The sequence below is a fragment of the Bos taurus genome, chromosome 1, assembly GCF_002263795.3.
Source record: "Bos taurus isolate L1 Dominette 01449 registration number 42190680 breed Hereford chromosome 1, ARS-UCD2.0, whole genome shotgun sequence".
NCBI classification, from domain to species: domain Eukaryota; kingdom Metazoa; phylum Chordata; class Mammalia; order Artiodactyla; family Bovidae; genus Bos; species Bos taurus.
The window spans coordinates 152,416,977-152,438,969 of NC_037328.1; the positions used below are offsets into that span (position 1 = coordinate 152,416,977).

The 21,993-nt window shown below is 44.1% G+C and overlaps 2 protein-coding genes across 13 annotated transcripts in view; both read right to left on the reverse strand.

Moving 5' to 3' along the window:
• Window positions 1-3,921: 3,921 nt before the first annotated feature.
• The window catches only part of METTL6 (methyltransferase 6, methylcytidine), a 31,302-nt gene continuing 13,230 nt past the window's right edge, over window positions 3,922-21,993 (reverse strand). For 4 of the 12 annotated variants that reach the window (XM_010801760.4, XM_010801759.4, XM_010801761.4 and 1 more), the window contains 3 exons: window positions 20,373-20,514; window positions 19,036-19,104; window positions 17,597-17,907 (listed from right to left, as the gene is read on the reverse strand). In XM_010801760.4, the coding sequence (XP_010800062.1) occupies window positions 17,726-17,907; window positions 19,036-19,104; window positions 20,373-20,514 (393 nt within the window). In that variant the 3' untranslated portion in view covers window positions 17,597-17,725. 12 annotated transcript variants of the gene reach the window in all.
• On the reverse strand, window positions 4,491-11,698 carry LOC112448117 (uncharacterized). The gene is made up of 3 exons (XM_024997187.1): window positions 11,619-11,698; window positions 5,734-5,845; window positions 4,491-5,527 (listed from the first exon to the last, which is right to left on the reverse strand). Exons 1-3 carry the CDS (start codon window positions 11,646-11,648, stop codon window positions 4,941-4,943), a joined length of 729 nt encoding a protein of 242 aa, XP_024852955.1. The 5' UTR covers window positions 11,649-11,698; the 3' UTR covers window positions 4,491-4,940.

Here is a 21,993-nt window from a genome sequence, read left to right on the forward strand (position 1 = left end):
GCATAAAAAAGGCCATATATACAAATCTATAGCCAATATCATACTCAACAGTGAAAAGCTAAGATCTTTTTTTCTAAGATCATGAACAAGACAAGAATACCAATTCTTTCCACTTTTATTCAACATAGCATTGGAAGACTTAACAAAGGCAATTAGACCACCAAAAAAAAAAGAGAGAGAGAAGAGGCATCCAAATTGGAAAAGAAAAAATACAACTGCCATTATACAGATGACATGATACTATATACGGAAAATCCCAAAGACTCCACACACAAAAAAACTATTAGAACTAATAAATGAATGCAGTAAAGCTGTGAGACATAAAACCAATATACAGTAATCTGTTGCATTTCTATATACTCATAATGAACTGTCAGAAAGAGAAATTAAAAAATCAGTCCCATTTACAATTGCATCAAAAAATAAAACACTAGGCCTTCCTAATGGTCCAGTAGTTAAGAATCTGCCTGCCAATGCAGGGGACATGGCTTTGATCCCTCCTCCAGGAAGATCCCACATGCCAAGGAGCAACTCAGGCTGTGTGCCACAACTCCTGAGCCTGTGCTCAGGAGCTCAGCACCTAGAGCTCACAGCAGGAGAAGCCACAGCAATTAATTACTCAGCACCTAGAGCTCACAGCAGGAGAAGCCACTGCAATTACTCAGCACCTAGAGCTCACAGCAGGAGAAGCCACAGCAATTACTCAACACCTAGAGTTCACAGCAGGAGAAACCACAGCAATTACTCAGCACCTAGAGTTCACAGCAGGAGAAGCCACTGCAATTACTCAGCACCTAGAGCTCACAGCAGGAGAAGCCCCAGCAATTACTCAGCACCTAGAGCTCACAGCAGGAGAAGCCACAGCAATTACTCTACACCTACAGCTCACAGCCAGAGAACCCGCTGCAGTGAGGAGCCCACACACCGCAACTCGGGGGTAGCCCTCGCTCACTGCAACTAGAGAAAGCCCACACACAGCAACAAAGCCCTAGTGCAGTATAAATAAATAAATCTTTTTTAAAAAGAATAAAATACCTAGGAATGAATTTAAAAGTAAGGTAAAGGGCCAATACTTGGAAAACTATAGGACATTGATGAAGGAAATTGAAGACGACACAAATAAGTGGAAAGATACACTGTATTCATGGACTGGAAGAGTTAGTACTGTTAAAACGTCCAAACTACCTAAACCAATCTACAGACTCAATGCAACCCCTATAAATACACCAATGGCCTTTTTCACAGAAGTGGGACAAATCATCTTAAAATATGCACGGAGCTGTGAAAGACCCCAAATAGTCAAAGCAATCATAAGGAAGAACAACACTGAGCGTATCATACTCCCTGATTTCAAACTATACCACAAAGCTCTAATAATCAAAGTTACAGCACTGGCACAGAAACACATAGATCTATGGAGCAGAGCAGATAGCTCAGAACTAAACCCACATGGACGTGATCAGTTAACAGAAACACGTAGATCTATGGAGCAGAGCAGACAGCTCAGAACTAAACCCACATGGACGTGATCAGTTAATTTACAACACAGGAAGGAGGGGAAGAAATGGTCTCTTCAATAAATGGTGCTGAAAAATTAGACAGCTACATGCAAAAAATTTTTAAAAAAGGAAAATAAAAAAGAAACTGTACTACTATCGTACACCATATACAAAAATAAACTCAAAATGGATTAAAGACTTAAATGTAAGACTTGAAGCCATAGGACATATAGCCTGTATGTCCTTGACACTGGTTTTAGCAATATTATTTTGGATTTGTCTCCTCAGGCAAGGGAAACAAAAACAAAGATAAACAAATGGGACTACATCAAACTAAGAAGCTTTTGCACAACAAAGGAAACCATCAACAAATTAAAAAGGCAACCAACTGAATGGGAGAAGATATTTGTAAACAATGTGTCCAATAAAGCTTTAATGGCTAAACCATAAACAGAACTCACACAACTCAACTTTGAGAAAAACAATACTTAACAAATGGGCAGAGAACCTGAATAGACATTTTTCCAAAGAAGATATACAGATAGTCAATAGACATATGAATAGACATCACTAATCATCAAGGAAATGCAAGTCAAAACCACAAGGAGATACCACCTCACACCTGTCAGAAAGTTAGTATCTATTATATTGTTATCAAAAAGACAACAAAGTATTGGCAAGATTGCAGAGAAAACAGAACCTCTAGGCACTGTGGGTGGGAACATAAATTAGTGCAGCCACTATGGAAAATCGTATGGAGATTCCTCAAAAAATTAAAATTAGAACTATCATATGATCCAGCAATTCTACTTCTGGGTACTTTTTGAAAAAAAATGAAAACACTAATTCAAAGAGATATATGCACTTCTGCATTCACTGCAGCACTATTTACAACAGCCAAGACACGGAAACCACCTGTGTCCATCCATACACGAACAGATAGAGGGTGATGCATGCAGTTGGCCCTTGAGAACCATGAGGATGAACTGCGTGGGTCCACTTACACAATTTTTCAATAAATAACTATTACTATACAGTATACAGTTGGTGGAGTCTGTAGACTTACCTGTAGGTTGAACTGTGGATATAGAGGGCCAAATCAAAGTTATACACAGATTTTTAAAATTTACTTTTGGCTGTGCTGGGTCTTTGCTGCAGGAGCACATCTCTCGTTCCATGAGCGTGGGCTCCTCTCTAGCTGCGGGGTGCGGGACTCTCATTCTGGAGGCTTCTCTTCTCGGGCACAGGCTCTAGGCACGCAGGCTTCGGTGGTTGCGGCCGCAGGCTCCAGAGCACAGGACAGTTGTGGAGCACGGGCTTAGTTGCTCCTCGGCATGTGGCGTCTTCCCGGTGCAGGAACTAAACCCGCGTTCCCTGCATTTCAAGGTGGATTCTTAACCACTGGACCACCATGGATTTACAACCACACAGAGGGCTGGTGCCTATAACTCCTGGGGTTATTCAAGGGTTAACTGTATACACAAGGGTATATTACCATTAAAAAAAAAAAAAAAAAGGAAAACTTGCCATTTGTGACAATATGGATTCACTTAGTATTATTATAAGTGAAGTAAGTCATACAGAGAAAGACAAACACTGTATGGTTTCACTTATATGTGTAATCTAAAAAGAAAAGAAATAAACATGTACAACAAAACGGAAACTCTTAGATACGAGAACAAACTGCTGGCGGCCAGAGGAGAGCAGGCGGGGAGCTGGGCAAAAGAAGTGAAGGGGATTAAGAGGTACAGACTGCTACTTATAAGATAAATGACTTAGGGGGCTGTAATGTATGTAACAGCATAGGGGGCATAGTCCATTGTAGTAACTTTTTATGGTGGCAGATGGTTACTAGGGGGCTTCCCAGGAGGTGCTAGCAGTGGGGAAAAAAACCTGTCTGCCAATGCAAGAGATGTTAGTGATGCAGGTTTGACCCCTGGGTTGGGAAGATTCTTGGAGGAGGGCATGGCAACCCACTCCAGTACTCTTGCCTGGAGCATCCCATGGACAGAGGAGCCTGGCGGGCTACAGTCCACAGGGTCTCACAGAGTCGGACACAACTGAAGCGATGGCACGCATGCATAGTGACTAGATTTATCATGGTGATCAGTTTGTATTGCATATAAATGTCAAATCACTGTGCTGCCCACCTGAAACTAACAAGATGCTGTACGTCAACTATACTTCAGTAAAAAGGGGAGACAGTACAACTGCTGTGGAAAATAGCACTGAGGTTCCTCAGAAACTTAAAAATAGAACTACCGTATGATCCAGCCATTCTACTTCTGAATTTATAGCCAAAGAATTAAAAGCAGGGTCTCACAGAAATATTTGTACACCATGTTCACAACAGCATTACTCACAACAACCAAAGGCAGAAGCAGCCCAAATACCTGTTGACTGATGAACAAAGTACGGTATATACATAAGACGGAATTCTAATTTTATTTCCTTCCTTAAGTGGGAAGGAAGTTCTGTCGCATGCTACAACATGGATGAAGCTTGAGGGCATTACGCTAAGTGAGATAAGGCAGGCACAAAGAGATAAAACTTGTATGGTTCCACTCATCTGAGGTATCTAAAGTATTCAAATTCATAGCAACAGAGAGCAGGATACAAGGCTGGGGAAAGGGCAATGATATTTAATGGGTAGAGAGTTTCGGTTTTGCAAGATGAAGCTCTATTTCACAACAATGTGAGTATGGGTAACACTATTGAACTGTACACTTAAAAATGGTTAACATAGTACATTTGGGGTTTTTTTCTTTACCAGTTAAAAAATAGCTGGTAAACTGGGGTGATGCCCCTTAACTGGCTTAACCATTCTTCTACTAGTCATTCAGATCAGAAGTCAGCAAACTGTTTCTTAAAGGACCAGATAGTAGATATTTTAGGCTTTGTTGGCGATAGACTCTGCTGTTACCGCAGGAAAAAGACGCAAACAATATGTCCTTGGGGGCGGCTGTGCTTCGGCACAACGGCATCTGCAAAAGCAAGAGGAAGTATATATATTATATAAATAATATATAGAGACTTTTTCCACAAAGACATTCATTAGCAGCATTTTTATAATATTAGAGATTATAAATTTTAGAAACAGTCTACACCCAGGCTGCAGTCTATGAGGTCACAAAGAGTCGGACATGACTTAGTGACTGAACCAGAATAACAATAGATAGATGAACAAAGTGTGGTATATACATAAAATGGAATTTTATTTTATTTCCTTAAGTAGGAAGGAAGTTCTGTCACATGCTACAACATGGATGAAGCTTGAGGACATTATACTAAGTGAAATAAGCCTATATATAATAGCCTGTATATTATATATACCGTATATACAGTAATACTATGTATATATAGTAACTTTTATTAGGAAAGTATATGTATTATATGTATATTCTATACTTTCTCTTCTCAGGAAGAATTCTACAAATGAAGTTAATTGAATAAGATTACAGCTATTTCTAAGGTCCTTGATGCACTCTCTTGGATACGGCTTGAAGCCGCTTTCTGATCCTGATTCAGCAACACCTTTGGACTCTGCCGAGGCAGTACCTTGAATGGAGCTCTCCTAAGTTCTAAGGCTGCGCCACGAGGTTCAGCTCCCCCGCCTAGTCTCTGCCCCTCCAGGTCTGCCAGGCCCTTCACCCTCGGCCAGCATGCCATCTGCCTCCTGCTCAACCCGTCCACCGACCCATGTGCTACCTTTTCCTTCCCAGCCCACGAGTCAGTCAGTCCCCACGTGCAGACTACACACAGGCACTTCCTCCAGCTCCTCCTGGAAACCCGTCTAAATGACGGCAAAAGGACCCTGTACCGCACAAGACCACACAGAGACGACAAAACGTGGCGGGGCTTGAACACTGAAGGATGAGTAACCGCTGACTCGTAGATGACACGCTGAATCTGAGGCCCAGGGTGAGGAAAGGCAAGGAGCAGCTCGGCCTGCGCTGAGGACTCCCACAGGCTCTGTGGCCTGTACTTGGTGGTACCAGCTGTTTCCAGAAGTGTGGGTGCAGACGGGACTGAAAACAGAAGGACTGGGTGATAGTCACTAGAGAGTGTCTCTAACCCCAACCCTTCCCCATGTTCACACAGCCAGACCACTGCACGGCCCCAAGCCCCCAACAAGACTAAACGGCTGAAAACACAAGTCTCTGGATAAAGGCACAGCAGCAGCCGTGGGGATGGGGCACCGGCCTGAAGACAGGACGATGCTAGAGATTCTCACAGGGGACTGAGGGCTGAGATCCGCCCCACTCCTCACTGGCTTGGCTCCCAGACCACGGGTAGCTAGGACGGTATCTTCTAGGCACATACTGGAAGATACTTTCTGGAGAGACCTAAAGATACAAAAACGTGGGTTACATAAGGCAACAGGTGGCTTGCCATACAGAGAAGCCCACATCGTCAACTCCCCCTGATGCTCAAAGTTCTCAGCAGGTTTTTAGCTCCCTGTTTTAAAATACGAATGGAAAACCAAGGATCACCACAAATCTGAGGAAAGCCTCTAAAGGTAGAGACCAAAACAGGAAAGGAAAAAAAAAAGTAAATGGAGGGTGATGACTGGGCCTCTGAACATCCAGATAGGTTAGATATTATTTCTGAGTGTGTCTGTGAGGGTGTTTCTGGATGAGGCCAACGTTTGAATCAGTAGGCTGAGTCGAGCAGATTGCCCTCCCCGTGTGGGCAGGCCTCACCCAATCTGCTGAGGGCCTGCGCAGAATGAAAGCCTGAGTAAGAAAGAATTCTTTGCCTGTCTGTATCTGGGTCATTGGTCTTCTCCCGCTTTCAGACTCAGACTTGAACTTAAACATCAACAGTCTTGCTTCTCAGGCTGTCAGACGCAGACTGAAATTATCCTGTCTGCTCCCCGAGGCCCCCAGCTTGAAAACTGTAGATCCTGGACTTCCCAGCCTCCATAACTGTGTAAGCCAACTCCTTACAGTAAACCAACCTCTCTCTCTCAACTCCTTATAGTAAACCAACCTCTCTCTCTCATTTATTTTTAAATTGCCCATCTCTTTGCTTTGTCGTGAATTCCTCTATTCCCCTCCTGTTTTTCCGTCTTCAATGGCAGACACTTATTTGTTTTGCTAACAGTTTATATTATCCTTAATAAACCCCCCAAATCCATCCATTTGTCTGTCTGTTAAATGTCTTCACTTGTTTGAGAAGACAAAGAACATCTAACTGTGTGGATAAAATCAAATAACAAAATTATAATAAAACACTGATCAAATAAATATTATATATTTATATAATTATAAATATATATATTATTATACATACAATATATATTATATATATTGGTTCGCTTTCTCCAGAGAATCCAGACTAATACAGAGCCTATACAGGGAGATGGAAAACCTCACCTCTAAGGAGAAAAATTAGAATCAAAACTTATTTTTTCCCAATGAAAAATTAAATATTGAAGAATATGATTTTGTCAAATAGGGTTGAGAAAACAATAATCACAGAAAACTAACCAGTCTGATCACATGGACCACAGCCTTGTCTAACTCAATGAAACTATGAGTCATGCTGTGTGGGGCCACCTAAGATAGACGGGTCTTGGTGGAGAGGTCTGACAGAATGTGGTTCACTGGAGAAGGGAATGGCAAACCACTTCAGTATTCTTGCCTTGAGAATTCCATGAACAATATAAAAAGTATTGCATTTTGGAGAGACACAAATTGTTGCAATATCTAACATTTTTAACCAACACTGATTTTTACTCCTTTGGGAGACAATACTGCCCCTGTGCAGAGTGTATGACTTAGATCAGAGAGGACATTACTTCTGTGAAATAAGACTCAGTTGCTATTTTTAAAATGGACATTGAAAGAATAAAAAAGGGTTCTTGGAAATTAAAATTATAAAAGCAGGAATTTAAAAACTCAATGAAAGGATTGTCAGCAAGATCTCCCAGAAAGCAAAATGCTGAGAAAGAGGACGGCAGAGGAGGAGAGGACAGGTTGCAAAATGATGGCATCAGTTCAGGAAGCTCGACGTTTTCCTAATGAAAGTTCCAGAAAGAGAGAAAACACAGGTGGGGTACATGTGTGTTTGTTTTAGAAGTGAGGAATAATTAAATGAATAATTCAAGTAAATTTCCCCAAGGGACTGAAGAATATGCATTTCCAAACTCAAAGCAGCCAGGGAGAGCTGAGACCAGCAAATGAAAACTCCCTCTCCAAGACTCCAGAGCACTGGGAGCAAAAGACTGTCCTGAGAGAGACATCCAATCTCTTACTCCTGGGAGGTGTCTTCTAGCTCCTGGTCAATAAGAATCTCAAAGGCTGAAAAGGTTTTTCTAGCAGATTTGTCACAAGGATTTAAGCTCATTTAACCCAAGAGGTTTTTGAATGGAGTTCTGAGGACTAGATCACTTTTTCCCTTACTGTAGAAGCAATATATGCTCATTACAGAAAACAGGGACATTTCAGAAGAGTATAAAGAAGAAAAAGCATCAGCTATAATTGAAAAAAAAAAAATCTGAACATTTCTTTACCAGCATGGAATTTTCTTTCTCAAGCTCTATTCCTTTCATAGGAAGAAGGAGCCTCAATTTATTTATGATTATTTCTAATTAGAGTTGACTATATATTTTTGGTTTCCAAACATTCATTTTTAATCAAAGGAAAACTGCTTCACAATGTTGTGTTGGCCTCTGCCACACAGCAGCGTGAGTCAGCCATAGGTGTACATGTGTCCCCTCCCTCTTGAACCCCCTCCCCCTCCCACCCCTTCCCACCCCTCTAGGTTGTTACAGAGCCCCGGTTTGAGTTCCCTGAGTCACACAGCAAGTCCCCATTGGCTATCTGTTTTACAGGTGGTGTGTGTGCGCGTCCACGTCACTCTCTCCATTCATCCCTCCCACCCTCCCCCCTGACCCATGTCCATAAGTTCTGTCTTGCCTCTCCATTGTTGCCCTGTAAATAGGTTCATCAGGTCCATCTTCCTAGATTCCATACACATGCGTTTTTATAGGATATTAGTTTTTTTCTTTCTGACTTTACTTCACTCTGTATAATAGGCTCTAGGTTCATCCACCTCATTAGAACTGACTCAAATGTGTTCCTTTTTATGGCTGAGTAATATTCCATTTGGAGAAGGCAATGGCACCTCACTCCAGTACTCTTGCCTGGAAAATCCCATGGACGGAGGAGCCTGGTAGGCTGTAGTCCATAGGGTTGCTAAGAGTCAGACACGACTGAGTGACTCCATTTTTACTTTTCACTTTCATGCATTGGAGAAGGAAATGGCAACCCACTCCACTGTTCTTGCCTGGAGAATCCCAGAGACAGGGGAGCCTGGTGGGCTGCCCTCTATGGGGTCACACAGAGTCGGACACGACTGAAGCGACTTAGCAGCAGCAGCAGCAGTAATATTCCATTGTGTATACACTACAGCTTCTTTATCCAGTCATCTGTCGGTGGACATCTAGGTTGCTTCCATGTCCTAGCTATTGTAAATAGTGCTGCAATGAACATTGGGGTACACACACCTTTTTTGGTTTTGGTTTCCTCAGGGTATATACCAAGTAGTGGGATTGCTGGGTCGTATGGTAGTTCTGCTGCTGTTGCCGCTAAGTCGCTGCAGTCGTGTCTGACTCTGTGCGACCCCATAGATGGCAGCCCACCAGGCTCCCCCGCCCTTGGGATTCTCCAGGCAAGAAAACTGGAGCGGGGTGCCATTTCCTTCTCCAATGCAGGAAAGTGAAAAGAGAAAGGGAAGTTCTACTCTCAGTCTTTTCAGGAATCTCCATACCATCTTCCATAGTGGCTATATCAACTTATATTCCAACCAACAGTCCAAGAGGGTTCCCTTTTCTCCACACCCTCTTCAGCATTTATTATTTGTGCTTCTTTTTGGCCATTCTGACCAGTGTGAGGTGATATCTCTTTGTAGTTTTGATTTGCATTTCTCTAAAAAGCGTCTTGATGAAAGTGAAAGTGGAGAGTGAAAAATTTGGCTTAAAGCTCAACATTCAGAAAATGAAGAACATGGCATCTGGTCCCATCACTTCATGGGAAATAGATGGGGCAACAGTGGAAACAGTGTCAGACTTTATCTTTTTGGGCTCCAAAATCACTGCAGATGGTGACTGCAGCCATGAAATTAAAGGACGCTTACTTCTGGGAAGAAAAGTTATGACCAACTTAGATGGCATATCGAAAAGCGGAGACATTACTTTGCCAACAAAGGTCCGTCTAGTCAAGGCTATGGTTTTTCCAGTGGTCATGTATGGATGTGAGAGTTGGACTGTAAGCTGAATGCCAAAGAATTGATGCTTTTGAGCTGTGGTGTTGGAGAAGACTCTTGAGAGTCCCTTGGACTGCAAGGAGATCCAACCAGTCCATCATAAAGGAGATCAGCCCTGGGTGTTTTTTGGAAGGAATGATGCTAAAGCTGAAACTCCAATACTTTGGCCACCTCATGTGAAGAGTTGACTCGTTGGAAAAGACTGTGATGCTGGGAGGGATTAGGGGCAGGAGGAAAAGGGGACAACAGAGGATGAGATGGCTGGATGGCATCACCGACTCGATGGACGTGAGTCTGAGTGAACTCCAGGAGATGGTGATGGACAGGGAAGCCTGGCGTGCTGCGATTCATGGGGTTGCCAAGAGTCGGACACGACTGAGTGACTGAACTGTACTGAACTGAAATGAGCCATGGTGAGCATCTTCTCATGTGTTTATTAGCCATTTGTATGTCTTCTTTGGAGAAAAGTCTGTTTAGGTCTTTTTGCCCACTTTCTGTTGGACTGTTTTTCTGGTATTCAGTTTTATGAGCTGTTTGCATATTTTAGAAATTAATCCTTCGTCGGTTGTTTCATTCATTATTCATTTTCTCCCACTCTGAGGGTTGTCTTTTCACCTTGTTCGTAGTTTCCTAGGCTGCGCAAAAGCTAATTAGGTCCCACTTGTTTATTTTTCTTTTTATTTCCATTACTTTGGGAGGTGAGTCACAGAGAATCTTGCTGTGATTCAATAGTTGACTGTATTTTTAACAGTTATAATTCCTCTGGGAATTGTCTAGTTTTGATGGTCTTGATATTTTTCTCGATGTGCTTGGTAAGATATCCCAGAGGAGCTGTGTGCCACGTTCTTATCTCTACAGCCATACCAGACTGCAGCAGACGATGCTTCTGCTGTGAACGTGTAGAAATGCTCTAAGTGATGCCAGTTGCTGCACTCGGGTTTCCGGTAGTCTTTCTTCCTGTTCCTCTTTCCTCTGGTGTTGTAGGGGTTTGGGTTCCTCTCTGTTGCTCTGGCTTAGTGAAGACATGACCGGGGCTGCCCCTCAGCACATGACCGCACTCTCCTCCCTTCCAACCCTGTGCTTCAGCCACAGGGACCCCACGGGGCTCTCTGTCCAGCTAGCACCTACTGAACACCATCCAATGAAATGTCACACGTAGGAGGGGGGCAGACAGCAAAAATGAAGGGAAAGAAAAAAAACACAGCTGATTTTATTTTTGCTTTCGGTAGTGGAGCCTATTTAAGTTTCTGTTAAATATTTGTTCCTCAACAGCAAACTTGGTCCTGGAGCGTTTTTCTCTCTTGGTGGACATAATTTATTTCATGATTTCCCCTCCCTTAATGGACGATTGTGAAATACGGAGCTGAAGGCTGTCAAAGTTTAACTGAATGACGCGGGAGGCAAACGAGGGCCCACACCGCGGTTCCCTCTCCTGCTTTAAACCCAATCACGAAAGCAAGTCCACAGAACCAGCTGCGAATGAGGAAGAGGCCCTGCAGACCACTTCAGAGTCCATTGCCTAAAAACGTTGTCATAAGCAGGCAACGGAGAATGAACGCTGGATAGAAGCACCCTTGCTTTCTCATCCCCACAGTGAGGCAAAAATTGATCTTATGAGCTAAAGTTGACCTAGAAAACGTATTTGTAAGATTTGCCCTTCCTCTTCAAAGACAACAAAAATGGACACACTTCAAATGCAATTAGGATCTGGGCGAGGAAGGCCAGTGGGACTATCTGGCTTCTATCGCCACCTGGTGGTGGTTCACTCAAATCCCAGGCCCTTTCAAAGAGTGTGGATTAAGTCATTTTCTTAGGCGATAAAAACTAACAGAAATAACGAGAACTTACCTGTAACTCTACAGTAAACAAAGCACTCATTTAGTCCTGGTAGCAGTCCCATGCTGCAAGTAGCAGGATCTCAGTCCTAGAAACATGAAGGCCAAGGCTTGAAGAAGCAGGCTACTTGAATGGGGCATCCTGGACTTAAACCCAGATGTTCATATTCTAAATAGAGTTAATACGATTAGAATTGTTGCATGCAGTAGACATAAAAACTCAAAAGAAATTAATAGTACCATATAGTATTGCCTATGGTATGTTGTTGTTCAGTCGCTCAGTTGTATCCAACCCTGCAACCTCTGCAGCACGCCAGGCTTCCCTGTCCTTCACCATCTCCTGAAGTTTCCTCAGTTCAGTTCAGTTCAGTCACTCAGTCCTGTCTGACTCTTTGTGACCCCATGAACCGCAGCACACCAGGCCTCCCTGTTCACCACCAACTCCTGGAGTTTGCCCAAACTCATGTCCATTGGTCGGTGATGCCAATGGCAATGCCAATCTCATCCACTGTCATCCACTTCTCCTCCTGCCCTCAATCTTGCCCAGCATCAGGGTTTTTTCAAATGAGTCAGTTCTTTGCATCAGGTGGCCAACGTATTGGAGTTGCAGCTTCAGCATCAGTCCTTCCAATGAACACTCAGCACTGATTTCCCTTAGGATGGACTGGTTGGATCTCCTTGCAGTCCAAGGGACTCTCAAGAGTCTTCTCCAACACCACAGTTCAAAAGCATCAATTCTTCGGCGCTCAGCTTTCTTTATAGTCCACTCTCACATCCATACATGACCACTGGAAAAACCATAGCCTTGACTAGACGGACCTTTGTTGACAAAGTAATGTCTCTGCTTTTTAATATGCTATCTGCTGCTGCTGCTGCAGTCGCTTCAGTCATGTCCGACTCTGTGTGACCCCATAGATGGCAGCCCACCAGGCTTCCCCGTCCCTAGGATTCTCCAGGCAAGAACACTGGAGTGGGTTGCCATTTCCTTCTCCAATGCATGAAAGTGAAAAGTGAAAGTGAAGTTGCTCAGTTGTGTCTGACTCTAGCGACCCCATGGACTGCAGCCTACGAGACTCCTCCGTCCATGGGATTTTCTAGGCAAAAGTACTAGAGTGGGGTGCCATTGCCTTCTCTGAATATGCTATCTAGGTTGGTCATAACTTTCCTTCCAAGGAGTAAGTGTCTTTTAATTTCATGGCTGCAGTCACCATCTGCAGTGATTTTGGAGCCCCTCAAAAATAAAGTCAGCCACTGTTTCCACATCTATTTGCCACGAAGTGATGGGACTGGATGCCATGATCTTAGTTTTCTGAATACTGAGCTTCAAGCCAACTTTTTCACTCTCTTCTTTCACTTTCATCAAGAGGCTCTTTAGTTCTTCTTCACTTTCTGCCATAAGGGTGGTGTCACCTGCATATCTGAGGTTATTGATATTTCTCCCAGCAATCTTGATTCCAGCTTGTGCTTTATCCAGCCCAGCATTTCTCATGATGTACTCTGCATATAAGTTAAATAAGCAGAGTGACAATATACAGCCTTGACGTACTCCTTTTCCTATTTGGAACCAGTCTGTTGTTCCACGTCCAGTTTTGCTGACTCACGTCCACCGAGTCAGTGATGCCATCCAGCCGTCCCGTCATCTGTCGTCCCCTTCTCCTTCTGCCTTCCATCTTTCCCAGCATCAGGGCCTTTTCTAATGAGTTGACTCTTCGCATCAGGTGGCCAAAGTATTGGAGCTTAAGCTTCAGCATCAGTCCTTCCAATGAATATTCAGGACTGATCTCCTTTAGGGTGGACTGGTTTGATCTCCCTGTTGTCCAAGGGACTCTCACTGTCTTCTCCAGCATCACAATTTGAAAGCATCACTCATTCGGCTCTCAGCCTTTATGGTCCAACTCTCACATCCATACATGACTACTGGAAAAGCCATAGCTTTGACTAGGCGGACCTTTGTCAGAAATGTGATGTCTCTGCTTTTTAATATGTATCTAGGTTGATCATAGCTTTTCTTTCAAGAAGCAAGCAACTTTTAATTTCGTGGCTGCAGTCACCATCTGCAGTGATTTTGGAGTCCAAGAAAATAAGGTGTGTCACTATTTCCATTGTTTCCCCATCTATTTGCCATGAAGTGATGGGACCAGATGCCATCATCATAGTTTTTGGAATGTTGAGTTTTAAGCCAGGTTTTTCACTCTCCTCTTTCACTTTCAAGAGGCTCTTTAGTTCCTTTTCGCTTCCTGCCAGAAGGGTAGTATCATCTGAATATCTGAGGTTATTGATATTTCTCCCGGCAATCTTGATTCCAGCTTGTGCTTCATCCAGTCTGGCATTTTCCATAATGTACTCCGCATAGAAGTTAAATAAGCAGGGTGACAATATACAGCCTTGACGGACTCCTTTCCCAATTTGGAACCAGTCTGTTGTTCCCTATCCGGTTCTAATGTTGTTTCTTGACCTGCATACAGGTTTCTCAGGAGGCAGGTCAGGGGGTCTGGCATTCCCATGTCTGAGAATTTTCTGCAGTTTGTTGTGATCCACACAGTCAAAGGCTTTAGCATAGTCAATGAAGCAGAAGTCGATGCTTTTCTGGAATTCTCTTCCTTTCTCTATGATCCAACTGATGTTGGCAATTTGTTCTCTGGTTTCTCTGCCTTTTCTAAATCCAGCCTGTCTGGGAGTTCTGTACTGTTGAAGCCTAGCTTGGAGAATTTTGAGCATTACTATGCTAGCATGTGAAATAACTGCAATTGTGCGGTAGTGTGAACATTCTCTACCATTGACTTTCTTTGGGATAGGAATGAAAACTGACCTTTTCCAGTCCTGTGGCCACTGCTGAGTTTTCCAAATTTGCTGGCATATGAGTGCAGCACTTTCACAGCATCATCTTTTAGGATTTGAAATAGCTGGAATTCTGTCAGCTCCACTAGCTTTGTTCGTAGTGATGCTTCCTAAGGCCCACTTGACTTCACACTCCAGGATGCCTGGCTCTAGGTGAGTGATCACAGAATCATGGTTATCTGGGTCATGAAGATTTTTTTTGTATAGTTCTTCCTGTGTTCTTCTACCTCTTCTTAATATCTTCTGTTTCCTTTAGGTCTATACCATTTCTGTCCTTTATTGTTTCCATCTTTGCATGAAATGTTCCCTTGATATCTCTAATTTTTTTTGAAGAGATCTCTAGTCTCATCCATTCTATTGTTTTCCTCTATTTCTTTGCATTGATCACTTAGGAAGCCTTTCTTATCTCTCCTTGCTATTCTTTGGAACTCTGCATTCAGATGGGTACGTTTCCTTTTCTCCTTTGCCTTTTGCTTCTCTTTTCATCTATTTGTAAGACCTTCTCAGATAACTATTTTGCCTTCCTGCATTTATCTGGGGGATGGTTTTGATCACTGTCTCATTTACAGTGTCACACACCTCTGTCCATAGTTCTTTAGGCACTCTATCAGATCTAATCCCTTGAATCTATTTGTCTCTTCCACTGGATAATCACAAGGGATTTGATTTAGGTCATACCTGAATGGTCTGGTGGTTTTCCCTACTTTCTTCAATTTAAGTCTGAATTTGGCAATAAAGAGTTCATGATCTGAGCCACAGTCAGCTCCCAGTCTTGTTTTGCTGACTGTATATACACTGTATGTGGTATACAGTGTATGTATGTACGAAGTATAATGGGCTGCCCAGGTAGGACTAGTGGTAAAGAACCCACCGGGCAACACAGGAGACATCAAAGACGTGGGTGTGATCCTTGGTTTGGGAAGACCCCTGGAGGAGATGGCAACCCTCTCAAGTATTCTTGCCTGGAGAATCCCATGGACATGAGAGGCTGGTGAGCCATGGTCCATAGGATTGCAAGGAGTCACACACACTGAAGCAACTTAGCACACACGTGTAGTATAATAAATATCCTATACTATACATAGCATACACCTTACTCTAGAGGGAGATAGTACTTGTGCTATTTTCTATAGCACTATAAACTAGTATTCACTACCTTTCTGGGACTATTTCCTGCCTGTGAAGACAAGACAATATTGGTTGACTCTTGGCAGTCTATGATTTAGCAAATGCTGTTACAGAGTTTCGCTACTAAACCAACTGTGGCCTTTTTTCCTGGGTCCTCCGGGCACCCAACCTGCAGAAGACCCTGCTTCTCTGTCTGTCTGGGGTGCAGTAATGGAGGGGTCCCAGGGAGAAGGGACATAGGAACTGAGGCAAGAGAACTGAGGCCAGCTTTTATCCTCTCTTACCCCAGTCTACCGGCCCAAACCATGACACTCATTCCCAGTTAACGGCTCCTCATTCAGTTAACTGTATCTTACAACCCATGTATAGTAAGGTGGGGTCACTGAGGTTACCTGGCTCAGTGTCAGAGATGCATGTGTCCTCAGGCCAGCTTTAAATATCCCCAGTGCACAATGTGCAGCCTTTCCCTTACGGGGCAGGAGTCTGGGGCCATCAGTGCTCCTGAGGATGGAGACAGCTTCAAGCTGTGCTTGGAGGAAACCGTGTACCTTGCTCACAGGCCGACCACCGGCAGAGGGGCCTGTTCTTAGAGCCAAGTCCTTGTCAGCCTGCTCAGTGTGCTTCAGGTCCACTCCTGGCTCCAGGGCGCGTGGTGGGCTGGGTCAGCAATCTCCAGCAGGTCTCAAGACAGTTACCCAGGACTTACAAGGAAGGAATCCAAGGCTCTGACAGAGTAAGGCCACAATGACTTCCGATGACAAAAGCCCACCCTTACCCGACCACCACTGCTCTCCAGTTCCTACTTCAAATATGCTGCCTTTATCCAGCTCAGCCATTAAAAGCCAACTGACACTGGTTGGAAGCAGTGGAGGAAAAGGGTTAAAGGGGCTCTGAGGAGGGGGCATTGAGCGGCATGCCAGGGCTGAAGCAGGGTGTGGGACAAAGAGGGAAGAGCCTGGACTGGGGAGGGGGAGCCTGGGGCTGGTGGAGGCACTCCACTAACCAGCTGCTCTGGGGCTGGGGCTGCCCCTTGCTTAACGAGGCCTGTGAGCGCTCTCCCCTTGGTTTCTTCACAGGTTGATTTCAAAGGACAACTCTGTACTAAGCCCTCCTCAGTTTTGCTCTCAGCTGGGCTAGCCACCTTCCAGCCTTCAAAAGAAGGGGAGAGAACACACAGAGCCACACACCAGGTACAGTCAGCAGTCCCTCTTGCTTCCTGCCCGTCAAGACCCCTCCAGTCAGGGAGAGACGGCAGACGGCCGACCCCCGGCGAGCACGCTGTCTGAGCCCACCGTGTGTCCCTCTCCTCTCCAGGAGCTCACTGCACAGAATACTTATGACTGTGTCCAGCCCCTCCCCAAGGGGGACACCCCGTCTCAGAGGTGACTGGGGTTTTAGGGCCTTGGCTGGCTGTGTGGGCAGCCCAGACAATACACTAGAGACATGTTCTCATCAAGAGCTTTCTGCAAAAATGGAAACATAAAGGTTTCCAGGATCAACTCCTGTTGGCAGGCCAAAAGAACTCTGATTATACAAAGTAAAAGTTGTCACACAGGAAACAGGTTATGGAGGGTCCCACAGGCCACCTCAGCACTGGGCATGGCGGTCCTGACCTCCTAGCAGCCCCCGCCCCATGTCCCAGAGGGGTGTGGGGACAGGTGATGTGTGAAGGGTCTCAAGAATGAGGCAGAGGGGCATGGGGTGTTCTTGAGACGCAGCAGAAATGGAATTTGTAGACATTGGTCTTGAGGTGGCACACAAATGAACCAAAGCAGAGGAAAATGGGAAAATATGAGACAGTGGAAAAAGAGAGCACTTCTTCAAGCTAAAAATACATTTGGAGGTGTTACGTTGGTCTATCTGGCCTCCTTTTCCACGGGATTGTCTGACACACTGCTTGGTGGCACACTCAGACTTGCAGGAACGATGAATGACATGGATCTCCTCAAGTGCTCAGGGCCCTTATGCATTTCTACGTGGAATCTTACTACATTACACCATAAAACTTTCCTTTTCAGGCACTGCTATTATATTTGTATTTTTATTTGTATACACATTCTTTTAAAAAAGTTAAAATACAAAAATACACAAAATAAAGAGTGACTTTAAATTTTGCTCGTCAAGGACAGGCATAGAGGTCAACCTAGTGAAAGGTCAGGATTCATGGCCCAGGTCAGGGGTAACAGGAATTGGGTTCTTCTGAGACTTTCGGAACTTGCTCTGAAGGAAAACCCTCGGCACACACAGTCCTTCTTTTTTATTCACCGTCTCACGAAACACATACTCATTCACCTCTTCTTCGTAACCTGTGTCCAGAAAGAGCCGCGCCAGGAATTCTGGAAGACAAGCAGATCAGCAGTGCTCGCAGTCTGGATGCCACTGTACCCTGAGCAAGAGTCAGTGCAGCGGGGGGCTGAGAGCACCTCAATGCGAGGGGTAAGAAGGCTCTGCTCTGGGGGCTGACACACTCCTACTTCTCCGTCAACAGAAACTCCCAATCATCACCAAGACATTCACCAACCTGTCACTGTCACACGCTCCTCGACCCATCGGGACTCCCTACCAGCAGCACAGGCCCAGGCCCTGCACTCACAGTGTACGTGCAAATATACAACGTGTGTGTTCATGCAGTGGGTGTGTGTGCTCAGTGTGTGCGCGCTCAGTGTGTGTGAGCTCACTGTGTGTGTGTTCACTCGTACAGTGCGTTCATACAACGTATGTCCATACAGTGTGTGTGCTCACTCATACAGCGTGTGTGTGCTCATACAGCGTGTATGTGCATTCATAGTGTGTGCACTCACTCATACAGTGTGGTCAGTGTGTGTGTTCATAGAGCATGTATGTGCTCATTCACAGTGTGTGCACGCTCACTCATATAGTGTGTTCATACAGCATGTGTGTTCACTAATACAGTGTGTTCAGTGTGTTCACTTATACAGTGTGTGTGCTGTGTGTTCATAGTGTGTGTGCTCACTGTGTGTACTCAGTGTGGGTTCAGTGTGTGCTCATAGTGTGTGTGTTCATATAGTCTGTGTGTGCTCACTCAGTGTGTATTCAGTATGTGTGCTCACTCATAGTGTGTTCAGTGTGTGCTCACTCACAATGTGTGTTCACTCAGTGTGCACTCACTCACAGTGTGTTCATAGTGTGTGCTCAGTGTGTGCACTCATACAGTATGTGTGTTCATAGTGTATGTGTGCTCACTCAGTGTTCATACAGTGTATATGCGCTCATTTACAGTGTATGTGTTCAGTGTGTGTATGCTCACTCTGTGCTCACACAGTGTGTGCGCTCACTCATACAGTGTGTGCACTCACAGTGTGTGTTTGTTCATACAGTGTATGTGCTCACTGTGTGCGCTCACTCACAGTGTGTGCGCTCCCTCAGTGTGTGTGCATGCACTCATACAGTGTGTGTGTGTGTGTGTGTGTGTGTACTCAATCTGTTTACATCAAGCTCCTCACCTATCCTGACATGACGAAGGGCAGTCAGGTAACAGGGTGCAGAGAAAAAAAACATCTGATGGTGACAGCCTAAGGAAAAGTTAACCCGAGTAACACATCACTACATGTTAAGTGAAACAGAAGAATGGCTATGTGACTCTTATAAAAGGCATTACTCCAAAGAATGTACTTTGAAGCACTTTGTAGATATTACTACATCTTCTCAATTATTTATAATTGATTTAATCAGACTTCATGAATCCAAAACATTAAAACAAATTTTTAATTTTCACTGTATATTTTCATGCTTTTGTAGTCTTAATGGTAATCACTAATTTTTAGCTTTATTTTTGAGTTTAAGAGAATATTTCAAGAAGTAACAAATGTAAAAATTAGAGCTTAAGAAGGTAATTATATTATGGTTCATATTACAGGCATACCTCAGAGATACTGTGGGTTCAGTTCACCGCAATAAAGCCGAAAAAAGCAATAAAGTGAGCCTCACAAATTTTCTGGTTCTCCAGTGTATATAAGTTATGTTTACACTATGCTGTGGTCTTTTAACTGTGCAATAGCATTGTGTCTAAAAACACAATGTACATACCTTAATTAAAAAATACTTTATTGTTAACCATCATTTGAGTCTTCAGTGAGTCTTAGCATAACATTAAAGGTCACTGATCACAAATCACCATAGCAAATATAATACTAATGAAAAAGTCTGAAATACTCCAAGACATGAAGTGAGCAAATGCTACTGGAAAAATGGTGCCAATAGACTTGCTCAACACAGGGCTGCCACAAACCTCCCATCTGTGAAAAACAGAGTATTTGCAAAGCACAATAAAACAAGGTGCGCCTGTATAAAATAGGCTCAAAACTAATGTTCAAAATACTAAAATCATATTCAACATTTGGATTGTTTTCTTATAAAAAATGACCTTTTAAGGACCCCTCTATTAGCAAGCTTGTGTACTTAAGAAGTCTCACTTTTATAGAAAAAAAGGTCTCTTACCTTTGTGAAACTCAAGTAATCTCAAGGCACTATCCTGTCCTATTCGCTTGCTTTCTGAGGGAACGAAGTGAAGATTCTGGTTTGCCCTCCCAGCCTTCCCAACACGGCTCCTGGCCTCATCCACATGGCGCTGCAGAGCGTTTCCACTGACCCGGTTCACTAACTGGACACCCTCACTAGACAGCCTGTGAGCTCACAGCTGACGCGGTAAGTGGTGTGTGTGAATGGTTTTGGCTCAGGGTCGTGTGCCTGTGTATGGAGTCCAGTCACCCCCACCCACGCAGTACCACAAGAACAGTGCAATCAAGGAAACAGACATCGTGACAGATTCCAGCAATCTTACCATCCGTGAAAAAATATGATCTGGTTCCATCTTGTCTAACATAAAAGTTTTCTGCAAGTTTGCTCCCGGCTTTAAACCTAAGCATGGCATGATCATACAGCCCATAGTCGCGAAACAAGACACTTTTGCCTGGTTTTAATACCTACAAAACAAAATAGGCTGCACATAACTCGGGGACCCAGTCAGACAGAACTTACTATAAAATAAAATCTGATTATTTTACAGATGAGAATAACTTACATTTGTGACAGTGATAAAAAGGGACAGACTGAAATGCCTGCACTACGAAGGAAAAGGCCCTGCCAAGCAAAGGTTTGTAAGGCCTGGCTGAGTCCCAGGCGCTGGGGGGGTTACCTCCTGAGCTCTGAGGAGAGCACCCTCGGAGGTCCAATGTCACAAATAAAACGCTGAAGACATCAGAGGGAAAAAAGTACCCTCACTAAAGTATTAGCACATTCTCCCATCATTTTATTAGCCATCTCCTAATCCATGACCCTGTAAGTTAAACTGTTTCTTTAAATATCTATGTAATCAATATGTTCTGGCTTTTTACTGATGTTCTGGCCTTCCTCAGCCTGCGTGTCAGTTCTGGGCTCCTGCATGCAGTTCTGTATGGCTTGCTCACTATGCTAACACCACGCTAAGCCCTCTACAGCTGACCAGACATTTTCTCACTAGGTCTTCATACAATTCTAGAGGAAAAGTGTGATTATCCCGAGACCAAGAAACTGGTAGCAGAAAAATCATACAGCAGCTTATGTGCCCACAATCATACAGCAGCTGCTAACAGCAGAGTCCGAGCTCATACTTGGGTCAGAGGCATCACGAGAGGATAGGGGATATCTGTTAGTCCCGGGCAGCGACGGGAAGCGGGAGTGTCAGTCCAATTCCGTCCTCACTCCTGACAACACCAGAGAGGCTGGGAGGGAGGGGTAACACTACCCATTCTCCCCTGCTGCTGCACTTCTTGCTTTCAGGCAGAGGGCCCACAGGCCAGTGTGGTGTGTAGAGAAGGGGCATGTGCCAGGCACCGGTGGGAGCCCCTTTCCACAGCCTTTAGAAACAGCTGTCACAGAGCAGACGTTTCAAAAACTGGAAGGTAAAATCTGCAGAGCACAGTGTAACTGCTCCTCTCCTACAAAGCAAACAGCCATATGCTTTTCAGAATGAAAAGAACAAGGTACTCGCTTTGACACTTGCTTTTTAAGTGGGTATTCTTTCAAACTGTGTAACATTACCAAGTGAGAGTGGTCTTCAAAAGGGGGCATTGATTTTACTAAGTATATTCTTACTGTTTGCATCAGCAAGATAATCTTTAAAACATGACATATACTACCTACTACAGTAGATGTCTGAGGTAATTTGATATTTCCTCTTCCTGAATAGAATATGAAAGACTGTCCATACTACTTCCAAGTGTGCTGCAGATTTTCTCACAGCGAATTCTTATCAACACTTGCCGGGAGCCACCACAGGAAGTCCCACCCATGACAAAGGTCATGCGGAGAGGACCTGACAGGCAAAGGTGGATCAGGACTCGAGGGATTCTCTGGATCTGCTCGAGCATCTACCCCAAAACCGGAATCTATCTGTCTTACTATTTTGTGCCTTTCACCAACTC

What these genes read in the sequence shown, in the direction of transcription:
- LOC112448117 (XM_024997187.1), bottom strand. Translation starts at nt 11,648, where the DNA reads ATGAGTGCTTTGTTTACTGTAGAGTTACAG. An exon ending in TGTTTACTGTAGAGTTACAG is followed by an intron (nt 5,846 to 11,618) that starts GTAAGTTCTCGT and finishes TTGTATCTTTAG; the next exon opens with GTCTCTCCAGAAAGTATCTT. An exon ending in ATCTCAGCCCTCAGTCCCCT is followed by an intron (nt 5,528 to 5,733) that starts GTGAGAATCTCT and finishes TTCTGTTTTCAG; the next exon opens with TCCCGTCTGCACCCACACTT.